At 47.6% G+C, this 27,943-nt stretch overlaps 1 protein-coding gene across 2 annotated transcripts in view; it reads left to right on the top strand.

Annotated features, from left to right (window-relative positions):
* OVOL2 (ovo-like zinc finger 2) overlaps positions 1–26,340 on the top strand; it is a 35,094-nt gene extending 8,754 nt beyond the window's left edge. For both annotated transcript variants that reach the window (XM_011979491.1, XM_011979490.1), the window contains exons 2-3: positions 8,912–9,101; positions 25,649–26,340. In XM_011979491.1, the coding sequence (XP_011834881.1) occupies positions 8,987–9,101; positions 25,649–25,965 (432 nt within the window). In that variant the 5' untranslated portion in view covers positions 8,912–8,986 and the 3' untranslated portion in view covers positions 25,966–26,340. The remainder of the gene's footprint in view (positions 1–8,911; positions 9,102–25,648) is intronic.
* Positions 26,341–27,943: the final 1,603 nt, after the last annotated feature.

Here is a 27,943-nt window from a genome sequence, read left to right as displayed (position 1 = left end):
GAGTGTAAAACAATTGCCTCTTGCCTGCCTCTGCCCAGTTAACTCGGGGCTGAATTCAGATCTCCTGATAGTGCATGTAATTGGTAGAACCCAGGTTACTTCCCAAATCCTCATGGCAGAGGAGTCAGGGAAGTGTAGTTTTCACTTCTCTAGCTTCTGCAGTACAGGAAGGCCCACCAAAAGAAGTTGGGATAGATACTGAGTCCTTCCACAGGATCGACTACAGGAACCTTTAAAGCATGTATGGCCCCAAATCTCCTTACTTTCAGGGTGAGAAAAATTAAGCCCAGCAAGTTTTCGTTGAGTTCCTCAAAGTTGTTAGTGGCAAAACTCAACCCAAGGATCCTTAACTTTTCAGCATTGTTCCTTGCATTATGGGACAACCGCACTGTCCAGTATGTCAGCTGTAGTCAACATGTGGCATTGATGCTTTAGCCCTTAGTGTTGATAGTCTGACATTAAGGACTCATGATGACATGAGACAAACAATGGGGTTCATGCCCCCTCCTCCTGCCCCACAGACCTGTGGGCCTGTCCTGAGGGAACTGTAGGCACAAGTTTTGCAGATGACAACCACATTCAAAATTCTCAGGGTGGGCCACTACAAGTCATGTGGCGGTGGGCAAGTCATTTCTCTTTGGGCCTCAGTTTCTTCTTTGGGTTTATAAAGATATATATTCCCTTCATCTTCTCTGCATTTGAGAAGGCTCTCCATTCTACCATGTAGGGGAGTTGTGAAGTCTAAGAAAACGGTACATAGGACCAGGAGGGGAATCTGAATGCCAAACGAATTGGGGAAATATGCTTAGCACGCTTTTAGCATTCAAGCATCGCCACATGTCGGTGGAAATCTTGTCCAAATGGCCACCAGAAGGTAGCCTTGGACTCAGAATGTCCTCCTATAGGAAACAGGACCATTAACTAAATGAACTTGTCTGCTAGAAACATCAACAGAAAATAAAGGTTGTTCTTTTTTTGTCGTTGTTTTCACCTTTAGAAGTTTGACAGGTGAATGATCTGAGCCAGCTTTGAAGTTGGTCAGAGGGCCAGCTGAAGGCCCTGACTCCCTGTATGTTCCTGCAGTTTTCAGCAGTGCAGAGACAATGATTGGTTTGTTTTGCCGCCGAGTCCTGTTTTCTAGAAGAACTTGAGGAGAATTTTACACATTTTTTGAAATGAAAGCTGAGATCCTGCAGAAAACAGGACCGTGCTCAGAAAAGCACCAGACCATGGGGTTGGAGAGCTAGTCATTCTCTCTTCATCTTCGTGACCTGAATTAATTTCAAGACCTATGTCATTTTCCTCCCTCTATGGTAGTTTCCCTACCTCATTAATAAGCCTTTTACAAAGTATTAATTTTGGATTAAGGGTGAGACAATTAAGCTTTGCCAGAAGGTAGCATGGTGTAAAAACCACCCCTGGCAGGCCTGGAGCAGTACCCTATAATTAAATATATTAATAATTTCTGTATTAAAACATATGAATATTGACATTAAATGGGATAAAGTCTGCAAATATTTTTACATCAGCTCAGGTCAGATTTCACTGTCACTGGAGATAGGAGAGAATGTTGGTTGTCAGAGCTTTTTGTCATACATTTTATTTTATTTTATTTTATTTTTTGAGACAGGGTCTCTCTCTGTCACTCGGGCTAGAGTGCAGTGGTGCTCTCTCGGCTCAAGCAACCTTCCCACCTCAGCCTCCTGAGTAGCTGGGATTACAGGTGTGCGCCACCATGCCCAGCTAATTTTCGTATTTTGGTAGAGTCCGGGTTTCACCATGTTGGCCAGGCTGATCTTGAACTCCTGACCTCAAGTGATCCTCCTGCCTCCACCTCTCAAAGTGCTGGGTTTACAGGCATGAGCCACTATACCCAGCTGTTTTTCAGAGCTTTTTGAATTACAGAGTTGCAGATGAAGGACTGGGGGCTAGTGGCTCCCTTTTTAGTTTAGTTTTTTGTTTTTTTTTTTTAGTTCCCCTTTTCTTCCATCAAAGAGAGAAAAATTCAAAAGCAAATTGAGAAACATATTTTTTTGTTTTATTTTTTTGAGACAGAGTCTTGCTCTATGGCTGAGGCTGGAATGCAGTGGCATGATCTCGGCTCACTGCAACCTCCGCCTCCTGGGTTCAAGTGATTCTCGTGCCTCAACCTCCTGAGTAGTTGGGACTATAGGCATGCACCACCACACCCAGCTAATTTTTGTATTTTTAGTAGAGACAGAGTTTCACCATGTTGGCCAGGCTGGTCTCGAACTCCTGAACTTAAGTGATCCACCTGCCTCAGCCTCCCAAAGTGCTGGGATTAAGGCATGAGCCACCATGCCTGGCCGAGAAACAAGAAATTTTGACCAATTACCTTTTGTTTAGGACCACAGGATTTTGGAGTTGGTCTAACTATAATGGGACTTACAAAGTACCAGGTCCTTTTTAAGTAGCTTTTAAAATTTAATTTCTTCATTTCTTTTTTTTTTTTTTTTTTTTTGAGATGGAGTCTCACTCTGTCGCCGGGGCTGGAGTAAAATGGCACAGTCTCTGCTCACTGCAACCTGCACCTCCCGGGTTCAAGCGATTCTCCTGTCTCAGCCTCCCGAGTAGTTGGGATTACAGGCGCCTACCACCATGCCTGGCTAATTTTTGTATTTTTAGTAGAGATGGGTTTTGCCATGTTGGTCAGGCTGGTCTTGAACTCCTGACCTCAGATGATCCACCCGCCTTGGCCTCCCAAAGTACTGGGATTATAGGCATGAGCCACTGTGCTCTGCCAATTTCTTCATTTATTTCTAAGAGGCAATTATTATTATTATTATTATTGTTATATTTATTTATTTTGAGACAGAGTTTTGGTCTTGTTGCCCAGGTTGGAGTGCAACGACATGGTCTCAGCTCACTGCAACCTCCACCTCCCGGGTTCAAATGATTCTCTTGTCTCAGCCTCCCGAGTAGCTGGGATTACAGGCGCATGCCACCACGCCCGGCTAATTTTTGTATTTTTGGTAGAGACGGGGTTTCATCATATTGGTCAGACTGGTCTTGAACTCCTGACCTCAGGTGATCCACCCACCTCGGCCTCCCAAAGTGCTGGGGTTACAGGCATAAACCACCTCGCCCAGCCACACAAATATTATTATTCACATTTTACAGGTGATGAAATTAAGGCTTAGAGAAGTTAGGTAACTTGCCTACAACTAAGTTAGGTAACTTGCCACAAACTAAGTGGTGGAGCAGGAATTGAAGGAATTTAGGAAACTGGAAAACAGACCCTGCTCTTATCTTCTTATACTGCTGAAGAGATCATCTAATATAATTTTATTGTTTTACATGTGGGGAAATTGTGACATAGTAATGTTAAATGACATTCCATATCACACCCCTAGCCAAATCTAGGGTTTTTTTCAATCGTTCAGATTTATTGTCTCTCTATTCCACTATTGTTTTGTAACTAACATGACTAAGATGTAATTAAGTTTAGTTTACTACTTGTAGAGGAACAAAGTAAGACCGATTAACTCTTTTTTAACTTTTAGGAGGTAGTGTTAGGTGTAAACCTATGTAAACATAATAAAGGTGCTCCAGTGAGCAGAGCTGTGATCCTGATCCAGGCAGGGTCAACTGGTCCTCTGGCCCATGAGACATCATTCCAGGAGTCAGATATGTCTTCTGTACCATGCAGTCCTGGGAGAGACACTTAGAAATGTGGCAGGTCTGGTGTCTGGAGAGAATGATACATTTATTACTGTTCCAATTAACCTATTTCTGCTCCACAAGTAACTCCAAATTTAATAGCTGAAATAATGTAATATTGTATTACCCATCTCTGTGGGATAACTGGGCTCAGCAGGGTGGTTCTTGCCTTGTGGCTGCAGTCAGATGGCGGCTGAGACTGGAGTCTTCTGGGGGTTTGACTGGGATGGACATCCACAAGGGCTCATTCACATGGCTGGCAGGTGACACTTGAACTGCTTCTAGCCTCTTACCTTTGTCCAGTGCATTAATTGTAAGGTTCTGCCATCTTTTTTTTTTTTTTTTTTTTTTGAGGCGGAGTTTTGCTCTTATTGCCCAGGCTGGAGTGCAATGGCACGATCTCGGCTCACTGCAACCTCTGCTTCCCGGGTTCAAGCGATTCTCCTGCCTCAGACTCCTGAATAGCTGGGATTACAGGCATGCACTACTGTGCCTGGCTAATTTTGTACTTTTAGTAGAGATGGGATTTCTCCATGTTGGCTAGGCTGGTCTCAAATTTCTGACCTCAGGTGATCCACCTGCCTCAGCCTCCCAAAGTGCTGGGATTACAAGCTTGAGCCACTGTGCCCGGCCCTCTGCCATCATTTTTTAACAAGTGCCTGTTGATAGACATATATTTAGTTTCCAGTCCTTTGCTATTACAAACCAAATTTCAAGGCACAAGCCACATTAAATATACTTTTGGGGATAAATTTCATGTTTAGGAATTGACAAAGATCCCTTCCTTTCTGAGAAGTGAAATAGTCTGGCAGAAGCTGGCTTTGTCAGCCATGATTTTTTGCCATTAAGTAACATTACATCTTTTTCAACAAGGCTCCTGAAGACTTTGAGTGTAATTTGTTAATATCTGATGTCTGGATTGGTCATAAGGGTGGTAAGCAGCACTTAATGGATTGGAGGGTGTGCCACAGGGTGAATTCCCTACATGAGCCACTTCTTGGTGATTCAGCTTTCCATGCTGTGAAATGGGGAGAAATGAAAAAATTGCCTTTGCTGAGGGGTATGTGGAGAATTTTCATTTTTGCTCCAAGAAAACCAGAGGAAAGGTCCCCTTGAGAATTAGGTGTGCTCTGAGTCTCCAACCCCTTCTCTCCATTCCCATTTTCTCCCCTGTTTTATAAAGCTTCCTGGAGAGTCATGGTGGCTTATGCCTGTAATCCCAGCACTTTGGAAGGCTGAGGCAGGAGGATCCCTTGAGGATAGGAGTTGAAGACCAGCCTGGGAAACATAGTGAGATTTCATCTCTAAAAAAGGTTAAAAACAAACAAAACTAAATAAAATGCTTTCTATGTCTTGGTCAGATGATCTACTGGCCCCGTACTCCCTTAAACTGTCACTGATCTCCCTTTCCTGTGCCCTTTAAGATCTTATTCTTTTCAAACAAAATAATGCCTGTGATTTGAGATTTTCACTCTAGACTGCAATAGAAGACATCTGTATGGCATTCAGAGCATTTTAAAAATAGAAATTTATCAAAAAGATTAAACAAGAGTTCATGTTTGAACTGTGGTTGGTGAGTCCTTAGGGACATTCTACAAGACTTTCAAAAGACAGTTGCAGGTTTTTACTAATTTTAATTGGAATTACCAGGGTAATTGTCTTTGTTCTATTTCATTAGCCCCTCACTACCACTCACATGTCCTTGTGCGCACTTGGTCTTTAGAAGTTCAAAGTACTTAGTGGAGCATATTTAGTCTTTTCAAATCCCTCCAAGGGTGGCTGTGAGCAGGATGAGGTCTGTCGGACAAGGAGGAGAACGTGATCTGCCTAGGTGATAGGAAAGCCTTGGGCAGAGGTGGGCAGCTGCAGTTCTGGGGAGTGAGGCAGTTGATGAGGATCCAGGACTCAATTGGGTCATTGAACTCAGCCGCTGTGATGGTCCCCCTTTGTCTTCCAATGGCTCCCTCTTGCCCTTTGACTACATTCCAGCTCCAGTAGGGCCCTCAAGGTGGACTCCTAAGGGGATCTTGCTCTTCTCAGCTACCACTGCTTTCTTCATTAACTGCTCTCCCAGGCTCAGGCTAGCCATGCTGAACCACACACAGTTCCCTCTTTCCCACCGTCCTCTTCTGGAATGTTCTTTGCTGTGTGCCCCTTTTCCTCCTCATGTTTGCCTGGCTAAGGAGCTCACTTCCTCTGGAAACATCTTCCCTGGTGCTGCAGGTCCGGAGTAGGTGCCCCCTTGGACCCCTGGGCCTCTCAGATGTCAATGGCTGTTGACTTGCCTGCACCCCCCACTAGACTCGGCAGCTTCCTAGGGACTGGGGATTAAACCATCTCTAACTGTATTGCCTCCAGCTGTAAGCACAGGGCTTGTCACGGATCAGGGACTTCTCAGTGTTAGCTGGGGCAAATTAAGCTCCAAGCAAAGGAAAATGAACTGGTGGAAAAGGCTGACTGGAATACCCTGTTCTGGGGTCTTGTGCCTCCCTTGAGACTCTGCATCCTGCCACCTGCTCCCAGCTGCCGGTCAGCACATGCTGATTGTGCACTGGCCCTAGACTAGGCTTGGAGCAGGGGGTAGGGAGGCAGGAATGGGACTGAATGCTTGCCGACCATCCTCAAGGTGTTGAGTTGAGAAAATCAGATGAACTGTGTGCATAGTGAATCTTGGGAATGAGATGGAATATAGCATGACTTCTCAGGGCTAGTGTAGCATGTGCGCCAGCTGCAGTGGCATCTCCTGGGCTCTGGTTAGAAATGCAGCACATCAGACCCTACCAGACCTCCTGAATCAGAACTTGCATTTTAACAAGACCCTAGAGGAGGCATAGGTATGCTGGAGTCTGAGAGGCACTGGTTTACGTGGGACAGTGAGCAGTTTAGTCATGGGCTGCAGTATTTGGAGAAGGCTGCGTTGGCAAGGGAGCAACTGAGCTCCCTTGAGTCTTGGGAGGGCAATACCCAGGGTGGATGAAAGAGGAGAGTATTTGAAGCTGGGAGAGCGTGGAGCCAGGAAAGAACCAGTCTTCTTGCTAGTGATGAATTTTGGCAGAGCAATGGGATCCATCTTCTAAAGGGTCTGATTTGGTAACATTCACGTCACATGTTCGAAAGTTACCAAATCAGATACTAAAATTGAACACATCATTTTTATCACACAGATGTAGATTCTATGTTCTTCCTCAGCAGTAGCAAAGGTGGTGGAAAGCACTCAGCAGGGAGCCCAGACCCAGGTCTGGTTGTGTTTGCTTTGTGTAACAAAGTTGTGGAGTCCTGACCAAGTCACTTTACAAACTGATAATTTTATGCGTTTATGATTTTGTGGGTCAAGACAAAAGCCATAGGCATGGCTCTGCTAGGCAGTTCTACTCTGAGTAGCATTAGCGGAGGCCACTCATTCAGCTGGTGGCAGCCCTGAGTTGGGCTGGAGAGTCCAGTGAGGCTTTATTCATATCTGGCTCCTCCGTGCTCCCCCATGTGGCCTTTGGCTGTCCACATGGCTAGCATGGGCTTCCTCACAGCATGGCGGCCTCAGACTTCTTATGTGGCAGCTGGTTTACAAGAGGGAAGAAGTGGAAGCTGCAGGGTCTCTTAAAACCTGGAACGGACACATCTTCATTGCATTCTATTGATCCAACTGGTCATAAGCCCTACCCAGATTCAAGGAGAGGGAAAACAGTTTCCATCTCTTGGTAAATGGAGCAGGATACAGGCACAAGGAGGACAGAATTGAGTGTGGCTCTCTTTGGGTACTGTCTGTAATATAACATACCAGGCTCCATGACGTCATCAGGACCCAGACTCCTTTCTTCTCCTCCATCCTCAGCACGCACTTCCACCTCATGGTCCAAGGTGGCTATTGGCGCTGTAGTCAGCAGGAAGGAGCGAAGGAGGAAGAGGGCACCATTTGTTCCCCTTCAAGGAGATTTCTATTTCATGGCCATGCTGTCTTAGTCCATTTTGCATTGCCATAAAGAATGCCTGGGACTGGCCAATTTATAGAGAAGAGGTTTATGGCTCATGATTCTGCAGGCTGTACAAGAAGCATAGTGCTGGTGTCTTCTTCTGGTGAGGCCCTCAGGAAGTTTCCACTCATAGAAGGCGGAAGGGGAATAGGTGTGTCACATGGTGGAGGAAGCAAGAGAGAGGGGAGGAAGTGCCAGGCTCTTTTCTTTTTTTTTGAGATGGAGTTTTGCTCTTGCTGCCCAGGCTGGAGTGCAATGGCGCAATCTTGGCTCACCGCAACCTCTGCCTCCTAGGTTCAACTGATTCTCCTGCCTCAGCTTCCCGAGTAGCTGGGATTACAGGCATGCGCCAGCACGCCCGGCTAATTTTGTATTTTTAGTAGGGACGGGGTTTCTCCATCTTGGTCAGGCTGATCTCAAATTCCCAACCTCAGGTGATCTACCCACCTCAGCCTCCCAAAGTGCTGGAATTACAGGCAGGAGACACCACGCCTGGCCGCCAGGCTCTTTTAAACAGCCAGCTCTCCCATGAACTGAGGAGAGTAAGAGCTCACTCTTTACTACCGGGCGGCACCAGGTCATTCATGAGGGATCTGCCCCTGTAACCGCCCACCAGGCCCCACTGCCAACACTGGGGATCACATTTCAACACGACATTTGGAGGGGCCTAACATCCATACCCCATCATATGCCTATAGGATGCTGTAAGACAGTATGCCCAGCTAGAAGTCAGAGGTTTGTTCTAAGGAAGAAGGGGAGAATTAAAAGTGGGAGGAACTGGCCGGGGCACTGTGACTCATGCCTGTAATCCCAGCACTTCGGGATGCTGAGGCAGATGGATCACCTGAGGTCAGGAGTTTGAGACCAGCCTGGCCAACATGGTGAAACCCCGTCTCTACTAAAAATACAAAAATTAGCCAGGCGTGGTGGTATGTGCCCCTGTAGTCCCAACTACTTGGAGAGTTGAGGCAAGAGAATTGCTTGAACCCAAGAGGTGGATGTTACAGTGAGCTGAGATCGAGCCACTGTACTCCAGCCTGGGCAACGAAGTGAGACTCCATCTCAAAAAAAAAAAGAAAAAAAAGTGGGAGGAACCGCCAGTTGTTATTTCACCTTTCCCAAAGCCAAAACCTGCTTGAAAATTTTAGGGGCAGAAGCTGCAGACAGGGCAAGCCTCAAGACACAGGAGGTGGGTCTCTGGAGTGAACCTACTGGATGTGCCTGCTTGCTCGGGGACCCTCACAGCCTCTCTCTGCCCCCAGTTTACCACAGGCACATGCAGCGACTCGGTGGTTCACAGCTGCGACCTGTGTGGCAAGGGCTTCCGTCTGCAGCGCATGCTGAACCGTCACCTCAAGTGCCACAATCAGGTGAAAAGACACCTGTGCACCTTCTGTGGCAAGGGCTTCAATGACACCTTCGACCTGAAGAGGCACGTCCGCACCCACACAGGTGAGTGGGGAGCACGGGCTTGGTTCTCTGTTTTGTTATTCTGGCCAAGAGCTCCTGTTTCTTCCCCACCAAAGAAGCAGGTCGAGACCATGGAACAATGTTGTGTTTCTAGAAAGATCACAAGATGGGGATCACGAGGTTAGCAGTTCGAGACCAGCCTGACCAACATAGTGAAACCCTGTCTCTACTAAAAATACAAAAAAAAATTAGCTGGGCGTGGTGGTGGGCACCTGTAATCCCAGCTGCTTGGGAGGCTGAGGCAGGAGAATTGCTTGAACCTGGGAGGCGGAGGTTGCAGTGAGCCAAGATCATGCCACTGCACTCCAGCCTGGGTGACATTGCAAGACTCTGTCTCAAAAAAAGAAAAAAAAAAAAGAAAGATCACAAGATGATGGGGCATTAGGGCCAATCCTTCTGGGTTCACCTCCTGACTCTGCCACCTGCCAACTGTGTCACCTTGGGCCAGGTGAGCCACCTGTGGTAGCCTGCCTTTCACCGCTGCAAAATGGAGATACTGATGTGAGTTCTAGTGAGGCTCAAAACGGATCCCTGGCTGGAAGTATTCTGAGAATCATGATGCATGGCACACACGGGGCCTGCCATAGCTCAGCCCTTTGGTCCTGGCTGCTGGAATGTGGGTCTTGTGGCCCCACAATGAGTATTTTATGCTTCTCTCTTGGGACATAAGCCTCTCTCTGGATAGCATCGTGTTCCTCCTGGGAGACAAAAAGGAGCTCATTGCCTTTAGGAGCGTCGAGCCTTCTACTGGAGCCTGGCAGGCAATCGTCTTCCTGTCCTTGGACCTGCCTCAGTTTCCTGACTTAGGAAGTGGGAATCCAGGTTCTCCCCAGTTCCAGTTCTTCACAGAGTGCTGGGGGTGCCCTTGGCCTCTGGTCTCGGCCTCACTGCTTCTATCTTAGAAACACCTGGCCTCCATGCTTTCCCACCTGAGCTCCATTGTCCACACCTCTGCCAGAGTAATCCCTCCAGGAGAATTCTAAGGACTCGACTTCCCCAAGAAATCTCCAACTCTGAACAGAACGAAATCCAGACTCCTCATCTCTCATCTTGCTGGGCTTCGTGTAAAGGCCTTTACAATGTGGGTCCTATCTTCAAATCCCCATCCTATCTCAGCCCATCCCAGCCCATCGTGTCCTATCCCATCTCGTCCTATCACAGCCCACCTCAGACCAGCCCATCTCACTCCAATCCATTTCAGCTCATCCTATCCCATCCCATCTTAACCCATTCAACCCTATCCAGGCTACCACCCACCCTCCCAACAGACTTATAGAATTTGCTACCTGCAGGCTGGGTGCAGTGGCTCATTCTCATAATCCTTGCACTTAGGGAGGCCAAGGTGGGAGGATTGCTTGAGGCCAGGAGTTGGAGACCAGCCTGGGCAACATCGAAAGACTCTGTCTGCCCAAGAAAATTTTAAAATTAGCCAAACATGGTGGTGCATGCCTATAGTCCTAGCTACTTGGAAGACTGAGGCTGGAGGATCGCTTGAACGTAGGAGTTTGAGGCTTCAGTGAGCTATGATTGTGCCACTGCACTCCAGCCTGGACAAGAGAGCAAGACCTGGTTTCAAGGAAAAAAAAAGGGTTTACTATTTCAGTCCTTGGTATTTTGGTAGGGATGGGAAGACACTTTCCTCCCTCCAGATGGGGCTCCCAGCTACTCAGCCCTCATACAGGTTCCTTCTTAGGCCTCTGCATCCTATTTTCTAGTTCATATCATGCGTGATTGCTCTTAGAGGATTGGTCGTGAGCTGCCTCCCTGGTCTGGAAAGAGTTTCTGCCACCTTAGAGAGTGGCTGGAATCCTAACATATTTCTTTTCTGTTTTTCTTTTTTAAAACTTTTTCTTTTCTTTTCTTTCTTTCTTTTTTTTTTTTTTTTTTGAGACAACATCTTTCTCTCTCACCCAGGCTGGAGTGCAGCCACCAACTCCTGGGATCAACTGATCCTCCCACCTCAGCCCCCCTAGTAGCTGGGACTATAGGTGCGTGCCACCACTCCCAGCTAATTTTTTTTTTTATTTTGTACTTTTTGTAGAGATGAGATTTCGTCATGTTGCCCAGGCTGGTCTCAAACTCCTGGGCTCAAGCAACCCACCTGCCTTGGCCTCCCAAAATGCTGGAATTAGAGGCATGAGCCACCACACCCAGCCAAAAACTTTTTCTAAAGAGAACTTTTCATTTCAGTTTAATATACCTCCAGAAAAGTGCACAGATCCTAAGTGTCGACCTCAGTGAATTTAGGAAGTTTTACAAAGTGAACACACTCGTGCAACTAGCAGTCAGACCAAGAAACAGAATATTTCCAGCCACTAGAAGTCACTACCCCTCCCAGTCTACCTCTTTCTCTCCAAGGAAAACCACTGTTGCAAATCCTAACAGCTTAAGTTACTGTTGCCTGTTTTTGAGCTTGATGTAAATGGAATCCCACAGTGTGCTCTTTGGGTCTGGTTATATGGCTTCTTTTCCTAGCACCAGTGAATCAGTAAAAGTGTGACCTCTGTGAGGCTAAGCTGGCCATCGGGTGGGGGTGAGGAGAATGCTTAGGGAGTGGTGGAGGAGCCATAGGGCAGTGGGGGGTCTTATAAGAGGCCTAGGGGAAGGTCTTGAGGCTGTCAAGGGACCCATCCAGCAGAAGCAAAGCTGGGCTTTCCTCCTGACCCAGGGGCAGGAAATCGGGGCCACTCCTGAGGTCGCTGGCCATTGGCGGCCCTGGAGGGTGTCTCAGCCCCTCCTTGAGGGTGTCTCAAGGACATCATCTCTGAGGATGTCCTTAGGGCATTCCCTGCCTGGGTGGATTCTGTGGTCAATCCCCCAACCCTGGCTTCTAGGACACAGTGCAAGGGGCCCAGGGAGCATGGCTGGCTGTTGGTACCGTCAACTGGAGTAAACACTGAGCTGATGGCGTTGCCTCCCCTGTGATTGAGTTAATCCTCCATTGCTGGAGACTAAGGGAAATATTAGGGACTGGCAGCTTCTCAGAGAAGAGTTTACAAGTTGAGGCGGTCACATAGTAGTTAAGAACTCCTGATCTGAGTTAACTGACTGTGAGACTTGGTCTAAATTATTCATCTTTCACCTTAGTTTTTCCATCTCTAGAATGGGTGTGATCATTTTAATACTTGCCACTTAAAGTGGTGGTTGTGAGGTTTTGGGGCCAGAATTCCATAAACGTGCTTCTTACATTGTAAGTGCTTAGTAAACATTGGCTATTGCTAGTAGTAACATTGCAACAGTTGGCAGAGGCTTCCTGAGGACCTGATGTGTAACAGGCCCTAGGATTCACCTCGTGCTCATGGAGCTCTCAGCCAACACAGGGAGGAATAACTCAGACATCTGACTGTGAGACAAGGGAAACAGCAGATATGCCAGACAGAAGAAAAAGTGGCTCATGCCAAAGGGAAGTCCTGGGAGGTGCCGTGTTTCTAACTGCATGTCAGGGAGGCTTCTTAGAAAAGGTGGTCTTTCAGCTGGGCCTTGAAGGATGAGCAAGCTTTCTACAGCAGGACGGAAGGAGGAAGGGCGTGGCTGATGAGGAGTGCCTTAGTTTGGGTTGCCCAAGAAGCAGACACTGACACAAGGATTTGAATGTGAGCAGTGTATTTGAGAGGTGATCCCAGGAAACACAGTAGAGGAGGTCGGGGAGGTCGGGAGGGAAGACAGCCAATTCGAGCTCAATAATAATGAGTGGGTTATCACTATGGGCAATGGGGGCTCCATCCCGCTGGAGATCCTACAGAATGCACTCCAGGTTGCTCGATCAACCCCCATCCCTCCTGCTTGGGTGTCCATCCTGGACCTCCTGACTCGTAGGCAGTTCTCCCCACCCACTGCCCACCCCAGCCCTTTGCAGGCCTGGAGAGCATCCTTAGGCAGAGAGATGCAGGAACCATCTGAGATGCCTGGCAGTCTGCTAAGGGGATATGAACGGGGCATCCACCCTGGGAGGCAGAAGATTTAGCAAGTGAGGAGGGTGGCTCGGCAGAGACTGGGAGACCCTTCAGAGAGTACCATGGCTTCTGCAGACAGAAGCAAGCCACACGTGGTCACTGTCCTTCATGCCAGGCCCCCAGCCTTTATTCTCTCATCTCAAACTACCCCAAGCGGTCAGTGCTGCTGTTCCCCACCTTTTGCAGATGAAGAAACGAGGCTCAGGGAGCTCACACAACCCCTCAGTGGTGGAGCTGAGAACCAGAACCGGCTGACCTGAAGTTCATGGTCTTTTCTCCTCCGTAGGGTCTCCTTCTCTGCCCTCTTTGCCTCCCAGTGCCTTCCTCAGCCTTCTCCCTGAGGCAGGGGCCTCACCAGCCTGCCCTGTTGCAGTTTCTAGAAGCCTGCTTGCTTCTAGAGGAAGGTGAGATAAAGGGAAATGCAGACCTATTAGTAGTACAAACTGCACACCTTGGCTTGGGGTTTAGTAGGTTGTAGAGGAGCCTGTGAGCGTGTGAGTTCAGTGGTGCCAAGATGTCCTCTGCCCACAGAGGAAGCAAGAAAGAGGGTGCCTGTACCCGCTCGGACTCCCAACCTGAGGTTCTCAGATTTTCTCCATCTCCTACTCTTCTAGTGACTCCTGTGAGGGTGCTGAAAATCATTTAAGTTAGTGAATGACGCTTTCCACCTGACGCTTTCCCAAAGGGCTTCACAATTATCACTTTAGGGGAAAGGCTAGGGCTTAGGAGGCAGCTAGGAGTGAAAAACCTAGAGGTGCGCTGGCTGGTCTGACGGCCACTGATGATGGGTGGCTCCTGAGTCTCAGACGAGTGGCTGGTCCAGATTGAGATGTGTTGTATGCACAAAAGAGACACTAAGTTTCAAGTTGTAATGCAAAAAAAAGAAGGTGTAAAAATCTCGATTTTTTTTTTTTCTTTTTTTTTTTTTTTTTTCAGACGGAGTCTCGCTTGTCGCCCAGGCTGGAGTGCAGTGGTGCGATCTCAGCTCACTGCAAGCTCCGCCTCCCGGGTTCCCGCCATTCTCCTGCCTCAGCCTCCCGAGTAGCTGGGACTACAGGCGCCCACAACCGCGCCCGGCTAATTTTTTGTATTTTTTTTTTACGGGGTTTCACCGTGGTCTCGATCTCCTGACCTTGTGATCCGCCCGCCTCGGCCTCCCAAAGTGCTGGGATTACAGGCGTGAGCCACTGCGCCCGGCCTGTTTTTTTTCTTTTTTGAGAAGGAGTTTTGCTCTTGTCGCCAAGGCTGGAGTGCAATGGCTCGATCTCGGCTCACTGCAACCTCTGCCTCCTGGGTTCAAGTGATTCTCCTGCCTCAGCCTCCTGAGTAGCTGGGATTACAGGGATGTGCCACCATGCCTGGCTAATTTTGTATTTTTAGTAGAGATGGAGTTTCTCCATGTTGGTCAGGCTGGTTTCGAACTCCTGACCTCAGGTGATCTGCCCACCTCGACCTCCCAAAGTGCTGGGATTACAGGTGTGAGGCACCGCGCTCGGCCAAAAATCTCAGTTTTTAATGTGGATTTTACATTGAAATGGTAGTATTTTGGGCATAATGAGTTAAACAAAATATAGCATTAAAATTCATTTCACCCATTTCTTCCTATTTGTTTGCAGCTTCTACAAAATGTTAACTTATAAAGCAGCTTGCATTTTAATTTCTATTGGATGACACTAAGATAACCTACAGATAACATTTAAAAATTTTAGTCATAATTTTGACACTTAAAGTGATGAACAAATGGAACTATGGAAATGTTTTAGACCTATTTGCCCCATCCTGACCTATTGTCTGATGAAGATGTGTCTCCATGTAATAAAAGACCAGAAACAGCAGCCGGGGCTTCCTGACACATCAGCGGGTGGCAAGCTCAGAGGAACAGGCTTGCCCCGCCATCTCTTCAGCTCTGTCCGAAAGAGAGAGTTGGTACAAAGTGCAAAAATGTGGGTTTCTCAGATGATGTTTTAGTTCATGTGAACAAACTTCACCAGCTCCAAAAGACCTTACTGGAATTCAGTGGGGATTTGGTCTTACCTTTGTTTTTTGTTTGTTTGCTTTGTTTTGTTTTTTTTTTTAGACAGAGTCTTGCTCTGTTGCCCAGGCTGGAGTACAATGGCTCCCATCTCAGCTCACTGCAGCCTCTGCCTCCTGGGTTCCAGTGATTCTCCTGCCTCAGCCTCCCGGGTAGCTGTAGCTGGGATAATAGATACACGCCACTACACCTGCTAATTTTTGTATTTTCAGTAGAGATGGGGTTTCACCATGTTGGTCAGGCTGGTCTTGACTTCCTGACCTCAGATGATTGGCCTGCCTCGCCCTCCCAAAGTGCTGGGATTACAGGCATGAGCCACTGTGCCCTGGTCTTGCCTTTGACTGAGCTGTGAGTGTTGTATTTTTGCTGTTGGTTCTTTATAAGTAAATGTTATATTTAGGCCACAAACAAAGATATAGACACTTAACATAAATACGACAGATAGTTAAATGAGGGGTGTGTTTGTTTGCAGTCCAATTAGACCAGGCCATGGCCAATTTAAAGACTTATCTGGGACCCCAGGACCCTTTGTTGGAGAATTGTAGCTATCATATTGATGAGGTGGGCAAAGACAGTGAGATAGAGAATCAGGGTTAATATGCACCACCCCCTTCTCCCCCATCTCTTCCTATCCCCTGCAACTACTGAGCAAAGAGGATATCTAAGGAAAGACTCAAAACACAAAGAAACATCTTGAAAAAGATCCAGGGAAACTAGAACCTGAAAATGTCTTACATTAATATCCAAGTAGATAAAAGAAAAGATTAGGACTTCTTTTTTGGCTGTGAGTTCACCCAAGAAAGGTAAATTGGAGGAGTGTGTGTGTGTGTGTGTGAGAGCGAGAGAGAGAGAGAGAAAGAGGAGAAGGGAGTGTTAGTTAAATGATGTCTTATTGAAGACTGGAAGAGAGAAACTGACCTGTGCAGAAAATCTCTGTAATATTTTGTGAAAATGTTATCAGCAAACAAGTGGCTATTTTTAATCCAGATTGCTTTAGGTGGGGTTTGGAAGCAGCTTCCCATCAAATGGTTTATTGAGGGAGGGCTTTCAACAGGGGCCTGTGAGGGCAGAGGATGAGCATGGGTTTTGCTATTAGCTGGAGTGCAGCCTTGACCTCATCCCTGGGGGGATCTGGAGTGTGAATGGACTCCGTGGTGGACCTTGCTACAGGCAAGGTGGAGGCAGGGACCTTTTTTTACCCCCATTTCAGTCTGACGTTGGCTGAGGACTGTGTCTGCCCTGGGTGAGGTCAGGCAGACACTCCTGAGCATCTGGAACGTCACTTGCCCAGTACTGATTCCTTAAAGAAGGGGACAGCCAGAAACCGCACAACAGCTGGCTGGGGACAGGCACTGACCCAGAAAAGCAGTCTGGATGGGAAGCCAGCAGTGCAGCCACTATATAATTGAGGGAATTGCTGTACTTTAGTGAAGTTGACAGGATCACTGGGCCAACATGGGAAATTCTGCCTGCTAACCAGCTCAAAATAGAGAGGGGACATGAACTTCCAGGAAATGAATGTGTATTCAGTTCATAGCCTGTGAAAAACATCATGGGCCTTTATGTTTATAGGATATATATAGTATTTATAGGATATTCTTTTGGGTTTATTTCAGTGTTTTAGGTTGAACAGGCTAGGATGCTTCCGAAGAACGGCTCTCTGTTGAAGTCAATTATTTGCTTTGGGAGGAGAGGGAGGCGATCTGTATTTTAGAGGAAAAAATAATAACCAGCCCTTGCAAGCACGAGACTCTGCACTGAGTGTCCACACCCTCCCTACTCAAAGGGTGGTCCGCGGACCAGCAGTGCCAGAGTCCTCAGGAGCGAACATGCGGGAAATGCAGACTATTGCTTTGGAAGTGCCCGATGTGCCAAGCCCAGCATTTATGGAAAGTGTTTTATTTTGCTCATTTGTAAAATGACTACATATTCTGTAAAAGATTTCAGACAATATAAAAAACTGCAGAGAAGACCGTGTAAAGGGCCATAAACAGGTGAGAAGGGCACATGCATCCGTGGGGCTCCCGGCTAAGGCTTTGCAGGGAGCCATGTGGCCCAGGGAGGTCATAAACCCACGCTGGTTATAACTTAACAACGGTGGCTGGAATAAAGGAGGCAGTTCAGGGCTCGTGCCATTCCTGGGGAAGCTGCTGAGTTCCACAGAGTGAAGCGAGGAATTCCAATTCTGAGGTCAGGGAGGTGGGGAGGCGGCACTGGCCCCACCCTCCAGGGCGCCTTCTGTCCTTATCTTCCATCGGGGGCTACATTCAGAGGGAGGAGAAGGCACACAAATCCCATCTTGATTAAAGAAGAGAAAACAATGGTGTCTTTATTTGGAGCCCAAAGGGAAGAATTGACTAGATTGGGAAAAATGCAGATCGGGAGACGTTTGGAGTGGGGCAGATGGAGAAGAAAGAATCAAGTCACCTCCACCCCTAGTAGCCTGAATGCTGTCATGCGGAATTGCCTGGTCCAGTTAACAAACCCTCGCCTCATTGTTTTATTCTTAATTTGTATTTTATCTTAATTTATTTTTTAGCTAAGAAGGTAATATGTTCATTAGGAGATAAAAGGAAAGAAAAAAATGTAAACTTCCTTCACATGCCAAGCCCCAGTTCTACGATTTAATTTTTTTCCCAAAACTTTTTAATGCTTATTGCTTTTTTCATATAATATGTATCTTGGAGCTGGGCGCGGTGGCTCACACCTGTAATCCCAGCACTTTGGGAGGCCAAGGTGGGCTGATCACTTGAGGTCAGGAGTTTGAGACCGGCCTGGCCAGCATGGTGAAACCCTGTCTCCACTAAAAACACAAAAATTAGCTGGGTGTGGTGGTGGGCGCCTGTAATCCCAGCTACTCAGGAGGCTGAGGCAGGAGAATCGCTTGAACTCGGGAGACAGAGGCTACAGTGAGCTGAGATGGTGCCACTGCACTCCAGCCTGGGCAACAGAGTGAGACTCCATCTCAAAATAATAATAATAATAATAATAATAATAATAATAAAAGAAATCATGACAAAATTTCCAATATTGAGGGACTGTGCTTTTCTATTCCCCAATTGATGACATTTGCTTCCATTTGCATATTTCCTTCCTTCCTCCCTTCCATCCTCCCTCCCTTCCTTTTTTTTCTTTTCTTTTCTTTCTTTCTCTCTCTCTCCCTTTCCTTTCCCTTCCCTTCGCTTCCCTTCCCTTTGCTTCCCTTCCCTTCTTTTCCTTTCTCTCTCTCTCTCTCTCCCTTCCCTTCTTCCTCCCTTCCTTTCTTTCTTCTTTCCTTTCTTTCATTTCAAGCAATCCTACCATGAGTATATCTTGTATATCCTTCACCTCCCTGTGTGAGTCTTCCTGTAGGATAATTTCCCTGATGTGGAATTGCTGGGCCAAAGGGTAGATACACTATGATTTTTTTTTTTATGGACATTGCCAAATTGCCCTCCGAGGAGGCTGCCGTAAATGTCCACTCCCACAAGCATGCCTGTAAAAAACTTCTTGCTGAAGTTCACCTTCGGATAAAGTTCAGTAAAGGAGCAGTTGACCTATAGCAAGGAAAGCAACTAGAAAGTTCCAAAGGGAAGAATTTTCCTTGGGGATGTATGGCATGAAGCTTGATTTGCTATTAAGGTAAAAAATTTGAAAACAACAAACCTTTTTGATAACCCAATAAACAACATTTTTTGGACTAGGTAGGACGGGCTGATGGTACAAAATTCAAAAGGGCAGATGGCGAAAGCAGTCCCCCCGCTCCTCCGCCAACCACATTTGAAAAAATTATCCTTTTGTTGTGAAATAAGTAACACATACAAAAGTATACATATAGGTACAGTTTAAAGACAAATCTGCAAAATACTCATGTGCCCAGCAGCCAGCTTATGTTTTTTGGGTTTCGTTTTGTTTTGTTTCTGAGATAGAGTGTTGCTCTGTTACCCAGGTTGAAGTACAGTGGCGCCATCTCAGCTCACTGTAACCTTCGCCTCCCGGATTCCAGTGATTCTCCTGCCTTGGCCTCCCAAGTAGCTAGGATTACAGGCACCCGCCAGCATGCCCGGCTAAATTTTTTTTTGTATTTTTTAGTAGAGGCGGGGTTTCACCATATTGGCCAGGCTGGTGAGCAGCCAGCTTATGAATGAGGCTTATCTGCATTACGTTGAGCTGTATCCAATTGAGAACTTGGTGTATCTCAGCTAATCCTCACAGCAGCCATGCAAGAGCTATGATACCCCTGTGACAGGTGAGGAAACGGCCTTTTGGACTGGAGCAGCCTGCCCCTGTTTCAGTTAATGAGCAGCAGATCTGCAGCCTGGCTTTTCAGTGGCCTTGGACTCACAGTCGTGTGGGTGTCAGTAGGTTAATGATGTCTAGTGCATGGGTGGTGTTCTTCAGTTCCCATGTCCTGCTTTAGACACAGGCACAATTGGCCTTTGCGTGAGGGCACCAAGATGGGTGAGCCTAAGTGGTGGGAGGGGCCTTGGCATCAGTCCCTCTTGCCCAGGACTCCTCTCTGGCCACCTTTGTCCCCCTGAGTGTGTGGGTGATGGGGGTCCTCTGGGAGGGAGGTGCTTGTTCCCAAACCTAGAAAGGGTCACCAAGGGGCTGCCGCATGGCAGTGCCTGCACCAATGAATGAGGGGTGAATGGCGGCGTTTACACTAGAAAATTGGGAAGCAGAAGTGCTGGGGCACAGAGCAGTGCATTTGGCAAAAGTCAGAAGTGCCGTAACTAGAGCTTTTTGGGCCTACGTCTCCTTTCCATCTCTGCCTGCGAGTCACTCATCTTCCAAACCAGGCTCTAATTCCACCCCCTCCCTGGAAAAAAATCCCCCACTGCCATCATGTCTGTTGTTGGCATGATGGAGGGCTTTGGAATCTTCTAGCCTTTGCTATCCAGGCCTTGCTGGGTACTCTGCTCATGGAAGATGCTCAAAGGATGTGTTGACTGAAGAGAGGAAGGAGATGTGGCCCTGTGCACACGGGGCTGAGTGGTGGCCTGGCTGGCCTCTCCTAGGGGGCAGATCACCTTTGAGGATGGGAACCTCCAGGAGTTAGTTATATCCAGGTTAAACCCTGATGTAAGTGTGCCAGCTTCCCCATATTTTTAGTTTGGATGTTTTAAAACAGCAGTGGGTTATTTCTACTAACTAGTGAAAGGAGCAACTAATCTCTGGGTGGATTTCTGCTCTGACAAGCTGAAGGTTTGAAGTCAGGTTTGCTGCTTGATCTGCTGGATAGTGGGAGCCAGCTGCTCACTGCTGCGTGGGCCTAGAAGGCCAGGAAAACACCAAGTCTGCGTTACAGTGGAAACATGAAAGCTAGAGCGGGTGCATTCCTTAGGAGGGAAGTCTGTAGCCCTTGCCTATGTGGAAAACTAGTCCCAAACATGTGACCTTTCTTTCCTGGTACCAATAGAGTTCATTCATTCATTCAATATTTTGATTTTTTAAATATTGCCTTAAAACTTTCTTAACCTTGATGGGTGAGGGTTTTTTGGTTTGTTTGTTTTTTGTTTTTTTGAGATAGGATCTGACTCTGTCACCCAGGCTGGAGTGCAGTGGCGCAATCATGGCTCACTGTAACCTTGAACTCTTAGGTTCAAGGCATTTCTCCCACCTTAGCCTCCTGAGTAGCTGGGACCACAGGGGCATGCCACCATACCCAGCTAATTTTTTAGTGTTTTTGTAGAGATGGGGATCTCCCCATGTTCGCCACACTGGTCTCGAACTCCTGGACTCAAGAGCTCCTCCTGCCTTGGCCTGCCGAAGTGCTGGGATTACAGGCGTGAGCCATGCACCTATCCTAGAATAGTTTTAAGAGAAAAGGTGGGAGATTCATTGTCATTCCACTGCCCAGGAGGAACCACAGTTAATATGAAAATTATTATCATTAATACTGGCAGGTGGTTGGGGGTGGGAAGTAGTACAGACAGGGACGCAATGACAAGTGTAAGCTTTCACCACCCTCCAGACTTTCTCTCCAGAACCCCAGGTTTATGTTTCAGAAAAATATACATACGTGCATATGCCAGTGTGAATGTGCATTTATTTAGAACGCTCGTTTTCATACTTGGCTGCACACTAGAGCTTCCTGGGGAAGCTTTAAAAAATTCTCCTGCTCAGGCAACACCCAGAGATGACATATATTTATTAATCTTAAAATATATATGTAGGCCGGGTGTGGTGGCTCACGCCGGTCATCCCAACACTTTGGGAGGCCGAGGCAGGTGGATCTCCTGAGATCAGGAGTTCAAAATCAGCCTGGCCAACATGGTGAAACCTGGTCTCTACTAAAAATTACAAAAGTTAGCTGGACATTGTGGCAGGCACCTGTGGTCTCAGCTATTTGGGAGGCTGAGGCAGGAGAATCGCTTGAACCCAGGAGGCGGAGGTTGCAGTGAGCCAAGATCGTGCCACTGCACTGCAGCCTGGGAGACAGAGCGAGCCTCCTTCTCAAAAAATAAAATAAAATAAAATGTATGTATATATAATTTGTAGAAAACATGAAGCATCACAAGAAACTTGAGAGTCAGGACTAGGGAAGGAGAGGTGCATGGGTGACAAAGGGATCTTTTCTGTTTTTTTTTTTTTTTTTAATTTACTGCTGTTTTTCACCATAAAACTGGGGGTATATTACTTTTAAATTTAAACAACTATTAATAGTAACCTTTGATTATTTATTTTGTTTATTTATTTATTTATTTATTTTGAGACAGGGTCTCGCTCTATTGCCCAGGCTTGAGTGCAGTGGCACTATCTCAGCTCACTGCAATCTCTGTGTGCTGGGTTCAAGCAATTTTCGTGCCTCATTCTCCCAAGTAGCTGAGATTACAGATGTGGGCCACCACACCAGGCTAATTTTTGTATTTTTATTAGGGACGGGGTTTCACTGTGTTGGCCAGGCAAGTCTCGAACTCCCGACCTCAGACAATCCACCCAGCTCGGCCTCCCAAAGTGCTAGGATTACAGGCATGAGCCACTGCACCCAGCCTATTTTTTATATTTTAATAAAAGGTAACTATTAGGGCCAGGCACAGTGGTTCATGCCTGTAATCTCAGCACTTTGGGAGGCCAAGGCAGGTGAATCACCTGAGGTCAGGAGTTTGACAGCAGCCTGGCCAACACTGTGAAACCCTGTCTCTACTAAAAATGCAAAAATTAGCTGGCTGTGCCTGGCACGGTGGCTCACACCTGTAATCCCAGCACTTTGGGAGGCCGAGGCGGGCGGATCACCAGGTCAGGAGATCGAAACCATCCTGGCTAACATGGTGAAACCCCATCTCTACTAAAAATACAAAACATTAGCCGGGCGTGGTGGTGGGTGCCTGTAGTCCCAGCTACTCAGGAGGCTGAGGCAGGAGAATGGCATGAACCCGGGAGGCAGAGCTTGCAGTGAGCCGAGATCGCGCCACTGCACTCCAGCCGGGGCAACACAGCGAGACTCTGTCTCAAAAAAAAAAAAAAAATTAGTCGGCTGTGGTGGTGGGCACCTGTAGTCCCAGCTACTCGGGAGGCTGAGGCAGGAGAATTGCTTGAACTCAGGAAGCAGAGGTTGCGGTGAGCCGAGATTGTGCCACTGCACTTCAGCCTGAGTGACAGAGCAAGACTCAGTCTCAATAAAATAAAATAAAATAAAATATTAAAAAGAAAACTGCAGCTTCCTAGTCCCAGCCCCTGACCTAGTGCCTGGGGTCCCTGAGGCAGGTCCAGGAATCTGTACAGGGTCTGCGGGTTCCTCCAGGTGGCATCCCTCCTGTCTCTAGGCTCTAAAATGGTCTCGTAGCTGTGGCAGTGGCCCCTTTGTGCTCCATGTACCCCCAGTACCATATTCACCCTCTCTCAGCTTCCATGCTTTTGTGACTGTGTCTCCTTCACAGCCATAGCCTCTCTTTGAGAGCCTAAGTTAGACCTTACTATGGTTATTTCTTAATTTTATTTATTTATTTATTTATTTATTTACTTACTTATTTATTTTTTTTGGAGACGGAGTCTCGCTCTGTCGCCCAGGCTGGAGTGCAGTGGCACAATCTCGACTGACCGCAACCTCTGCCTCTTGGGTTCAAGCAATTCTTCTGCCTCAGCCTCCCCAGTAGCTGGGATTATAGGCATGTGCCACCATGCCTATCTAATTTCTGTATCTTTAGTAGAGACGGGGTTTTTCCAGGCTGGTCTCAAACTCCTGACCTCAGGTGATCCACCCACCTCAGCCTCTCAAAGTGCTAGGATCACAGATATGAGTCACTGTGCAGCACCCAGATAATTCGTTTCTTAAAGCCCAATAAAACTTGTTGATATGACCTACAGGAATTTCCTAGAATCTGTCATGTGAGATTTTGGCTTAGTGTGCTTGCTTCTCTCACATACCAGTCTCAACCTTTAAAAAAAAAAATTCAACTTTGATTTTAGATTCAGGGGGTACATGTGCAGGTCTGTTTATATGGGTACATTTCATGACGCTAAGATTTGAGGTCCAGATGATCCCGTCACCTAGGTAGTGCACATAATACCCAATGGGGAGTCTCTCAGCCCTCGGCCCCTCCCTCTGGTAGTCCCCAGTGTCTATTGTTCCATCTTTAAATCCCAACCTTCTTTTTGAGTGTGAGCCTCCTGTTCAGCCACTGGCTCGAGGGGTGACCTTTGCTGGTGGAGGGTACTGAGCTGGGTGTGCTCTGAGGTCTCCGCCCTGCCACTACCTTACGTGACCTCAGGCAAGACCACAACCAGAGTCTTAAAGACCATAATCGGTAGCTCTTGAAAGCCAAGTTAAACACTGGAATATCCAGTGACGTTTGTTAAAAATAGATTGCTGGGCCTCGCACGTTGGCTCACGCCTATAATCCCAGCACTCTGGGAGGCCGAGGCGGGCGGATCATGAGGTCAGGAGATCGAGACCATCCTGGCTAACACGGTGAAACCCCGTCCCTACTAAAAATACAAAAATTAGCTGGGCATGGTAGCGGGCTCCTGTAGTCCTAGCTACTCGGGAGGCTGAGGCAGGAGAATGGTGTGAACCCGGGAGGCAGAGCTTGCAGTGAGCCGAGATCTCGCCACTGCACTCCAGCCTGGGCAACAGAGCCAGACTCTGTCTCAAATAAATAAATAAATAAATAAATAAATAAATAAATAAATAAATAAATAGATTCCTGATTCCTACCCCAGACCCACTGAGTTGGTCTTAGGAGAAGTGAGTTAAGATTTTCAAAAGCTCTCCAGGTGATTCTGAGGCTCTGGCAAGTATGTAAAATACTGCACTGTCCAAGCTCATCCAAATAGTCTGTTGCATACACGCAGAGTCCATGTTTATATTCTTTATCTGACATTCTGCCACACACATCAGGGTGAGTACCAGTCATGGAGGTAGGAGCGGCAGTGCTTTGATGAGGCTGAACTCCCTGCTCTATATTGTACCTGTGAAATCTCAGCTAGAAGGCAGGTCTAATGTTAGCCCAGTTCTAACGCCAGCATATCTTGTTTGGAAATGATTTTCATAACTGCAACAAATGCCTCAGTATCCTGCCAATGGCCTGGGCATCTGCCATTTCTGGGCACACCAGTCCAAGTGGCAACTGCCCACGCTTGCACCTCTGCTGGAGAGGTTTCCTGCTGGAGCCCAGTGTGTCTGCACAAGGCAGGCAGAAGTGCTGGGGATGGAGAATCAAAGCCACCCAGGAGCAGCCGGCAGCCAGTGACTGACCTCAGCTCCTGGAGGGGCAAGATGACGCCAAGGTGTGTGCCACACTGTCTCCCTGCATTGCACAACAGGACTGGACCCTGGTAACTGGCTGGGTAGCTCCCCCTGTACTGGATCCTACCCCTCCCTGCCTCACATCTTTGTTGCCCTATAGGTTATTCCCAGGATCACCTCTCAAATAAACTACTGGTACTAGAATCTTTGTCCCAGGCTCTGTTTCTGGGAAAACCCAAATTAATTTTTTTTTTTTAATGGAGTCTCACTGTTGCCCAGGCTGGAGTGCAGTGGCTCGATCTCGGCTCACTGCAACCTCTGCCTCCCAGGTTCCAGTGATTCTCCTGCCTCAGCCTCCCGAGCTGCTGGGACTACAGGTGCTCACCACCATGCCTGGCTAGTTTTTTGTATTTTCAGTAGAGATGGGGTTTCACCATGTTGGCCAGGCTGGTCTCGAACTCCTAGCCTCAAGTGATCTGCCCGCCTTGGCCTCCCAAAGTGCTAGGATTACGGGCGTAAGCCACTGCACCTGACCTGAATTAATTTTTTTTAAAAAAGTTTACTTTGCTCACAATAATATGAAAACGTTAAGGTATGCGAGTTGGAAGAATAAAAATCTTCCTCCCATAAGCCGGTGGTTTTTGTTTGTTTGTTTGTTTGTTTTTGGCTTTTTTCCCTATGTTGGCATCTGTTTGTGTTAGGTTTGCTCAGGTGGATGCTATGATTTTTTGTAGGCAGTTTTGTCTCCTGCTGTAACCATTGTCCTCATGCTGCCATGAATCCTTGGTCAGGATGACTTTTACTGGCTTCATAGTTGGGTGGTTCTGGCTTGGCCATGACCAATCGATGCTGTTTCTGTCTCTCGTCCTTGCAGGTATTCGTCCCTACAAATGCAACGTCTGCAATAAAGCCTTCACCCAGCGCTGCTCTCTGGAGTCCCACCTGAAGAAGATCCACGGGGTGCAGCAGCAGTACGCCTATAAGCAGCGGCGGGACAAGCTCTACGTCTGCGAGGATTGCGGCTACACGGGCCCCACCCAGGAGGACCTGTACCTTCACGTGAACAGTGCTCACCCGGGCAGCTCGTTTCTCAAAAAGACATCGAAAAAACTGGCAGCCCTTTTGCAGGGCAAGCTGACGTCCGCACACCAGGAGAATACCAGCCTGAGTGAGGAGGAGGAGAGGAAGTGAGGAGAAGGAAGGGGAGGACAGACGTTCACACTGCCACGTATGTCTACGTGGATTTTTGGTTTTCAGCGTCCCCCACCCCGCTGGCTCTTCTTAATTAGAAGTGACCAGTTCACCTCTGTGTCCTTTTGAAACATCAGCAGTAGGGTCCGTTCCAAGGTTGTCAGTTACCGTAGTGACATCAGGCCCTGTAACCTGTGTCCTGTCTGGCGCAGTTGCTCGCATTCACCAAAGTTTGTTTTCAATGATCCTGATGGCCAAGAACACCGTGTGGGATTTTTTTTTCCCCCCAAGGATTTTCACACATGGAAGGAGAGGTATTTCTTAGAGAGATCATCATTTTATGGTGCCTTGAAATAAAAATACTTCTACTTGAAATGCTGTTTAAGCAAGGAAAATGAATTTTGTTATTCTGAAAGAGTTTACAGAAACTATTTTAATAAATGAAATGTTCTTGTGAAGCTTTTAAAAGCAAAATGGAACATTGACCTACAGCTCTTTGTTCAGGGCTTATTGTGTGATGTTTAATTTCAGGTTATTGAGGTGGGGAGGTTGATTACTTTGTATTAGTTGTGTGGGTTTGAAGAAGCAGAACTTCCTCTCTTTTTTTTTTTGTTCCTGAGACAAGTTCTCACTCTGTCGCCCAGGCTGGAGTGCAGTGGAACGATCATGGCTCACTGCAGCCTTGACCTCCCAGGCTCAGGTAATCCTCCCACTTCAGCCTCCCAAGTAGCTGGGACTACAGGTGCATGCCACTATGCCCAGCTAATTTTTGTATTTTTTGTAGAGATGGAGTTTTGCTATGTAGTCCAGGCTGAGAAGCAAATCTTGAGTGTTGGGTGGAAGAACAAATGGCCAATTGGAAAAACGTGCACTGAGGGGCTGGCTCACGCAGGCTGGTGGGCAGAGATGCCTGGGAGTGGCATGGCAGGAAACTCAACTCTTGGGTCTCTTTTTATGGGCCTGGTCTCTTTTTCTGCAGAGGTCTTGACTTTCTGCGGTTAGGATGCGCTGGCTGAAGGCTCTTCTCCCTCCCTTGAATGGGCTTTGGGGCCAACCCTGGAGAATGAGGAATGCTGGCTCCTCACTTACAGGCGGGATAACAATGCCAGGAGTTCCCTCAGGGTGCGTGACAGCCGAGTGCAGTGAACTCTGCTACCTCCATCTCCTCACCTTGAAGGCCTGCGTCAGAGCCGTGGGAGGCAAGACCCTGATAGGGTAAAATGTGCGCAGCTGGCCATGCGGGGCAGGGGAGGAGGTTTCCTCATCCTGTCTGCCTGGGGGGTATTTGCCTCAGGCTGGGAGCTGCTGCCTGAATTGAGTAGGAAGTTCAGATCACCTATACCCCAATCACCTACACCCCAGTCACCAACACCCTGATCATCTACATCCCTATCACAGATACTCCAATCACCTACACCCCATCACCTACACCCTGATCACCTATACCATGGTCACCAACACCCCATCACCTACATCCTGATCACCTACACCCTGGTCACCAACATCCCATCACGTACACCTCAATCACCTTGACCCCGATCACCTACACCCCATCACCTATACCCTGGTCACCTACACCCTGATGACCTACACCCCAATCACTTACACCACATCACCTACACCCTGATCACCAACACCCCATCACCTACACCTCTATCACCTTGACCCCAATCACCTACATCCCATCACCTACACCCCGATCACCTATAACCCATCACCTACACCACGATCATCTACACTCCATCACCTACACCCTGATCACCTATACCCCAATCACTTATACCCTAGTCACCTACACCCCGATGACCTACACCCCATCACCTATACCCTATCGCACCCTGATCACCTATACCCCAATCACTTATACCCTAGTCACCTACACCCCAATGACCTACACCCCATCACCTATACCCTATCACACCCTGATCACCTACACCCCGATGACCTACACCCCATCACCTATACCCTATCACACCCT

This window comes from Mandrillus leucophaeus, unplaced genomic scaffold (genome assembly GCF_000951045.1).
Source record: "Mandrillus leucophaeus isolate KB7577 unplaced genomic scaffold, Mleu.le_1.0 Scaffold202, whole genome shotgun sequence".
Lineage (NCBI taxonomy): Eukaryota > Metazoa > Chordata > Mammalia > Primates > Cercopithecidae > Mandrillus > Mandrillus leucophaeus.
The sequence above is the reverse complement of the archived record's forward strand: the minus strand, read 5'-3'. Positions and strand labels throughout refer to the sequence as shown.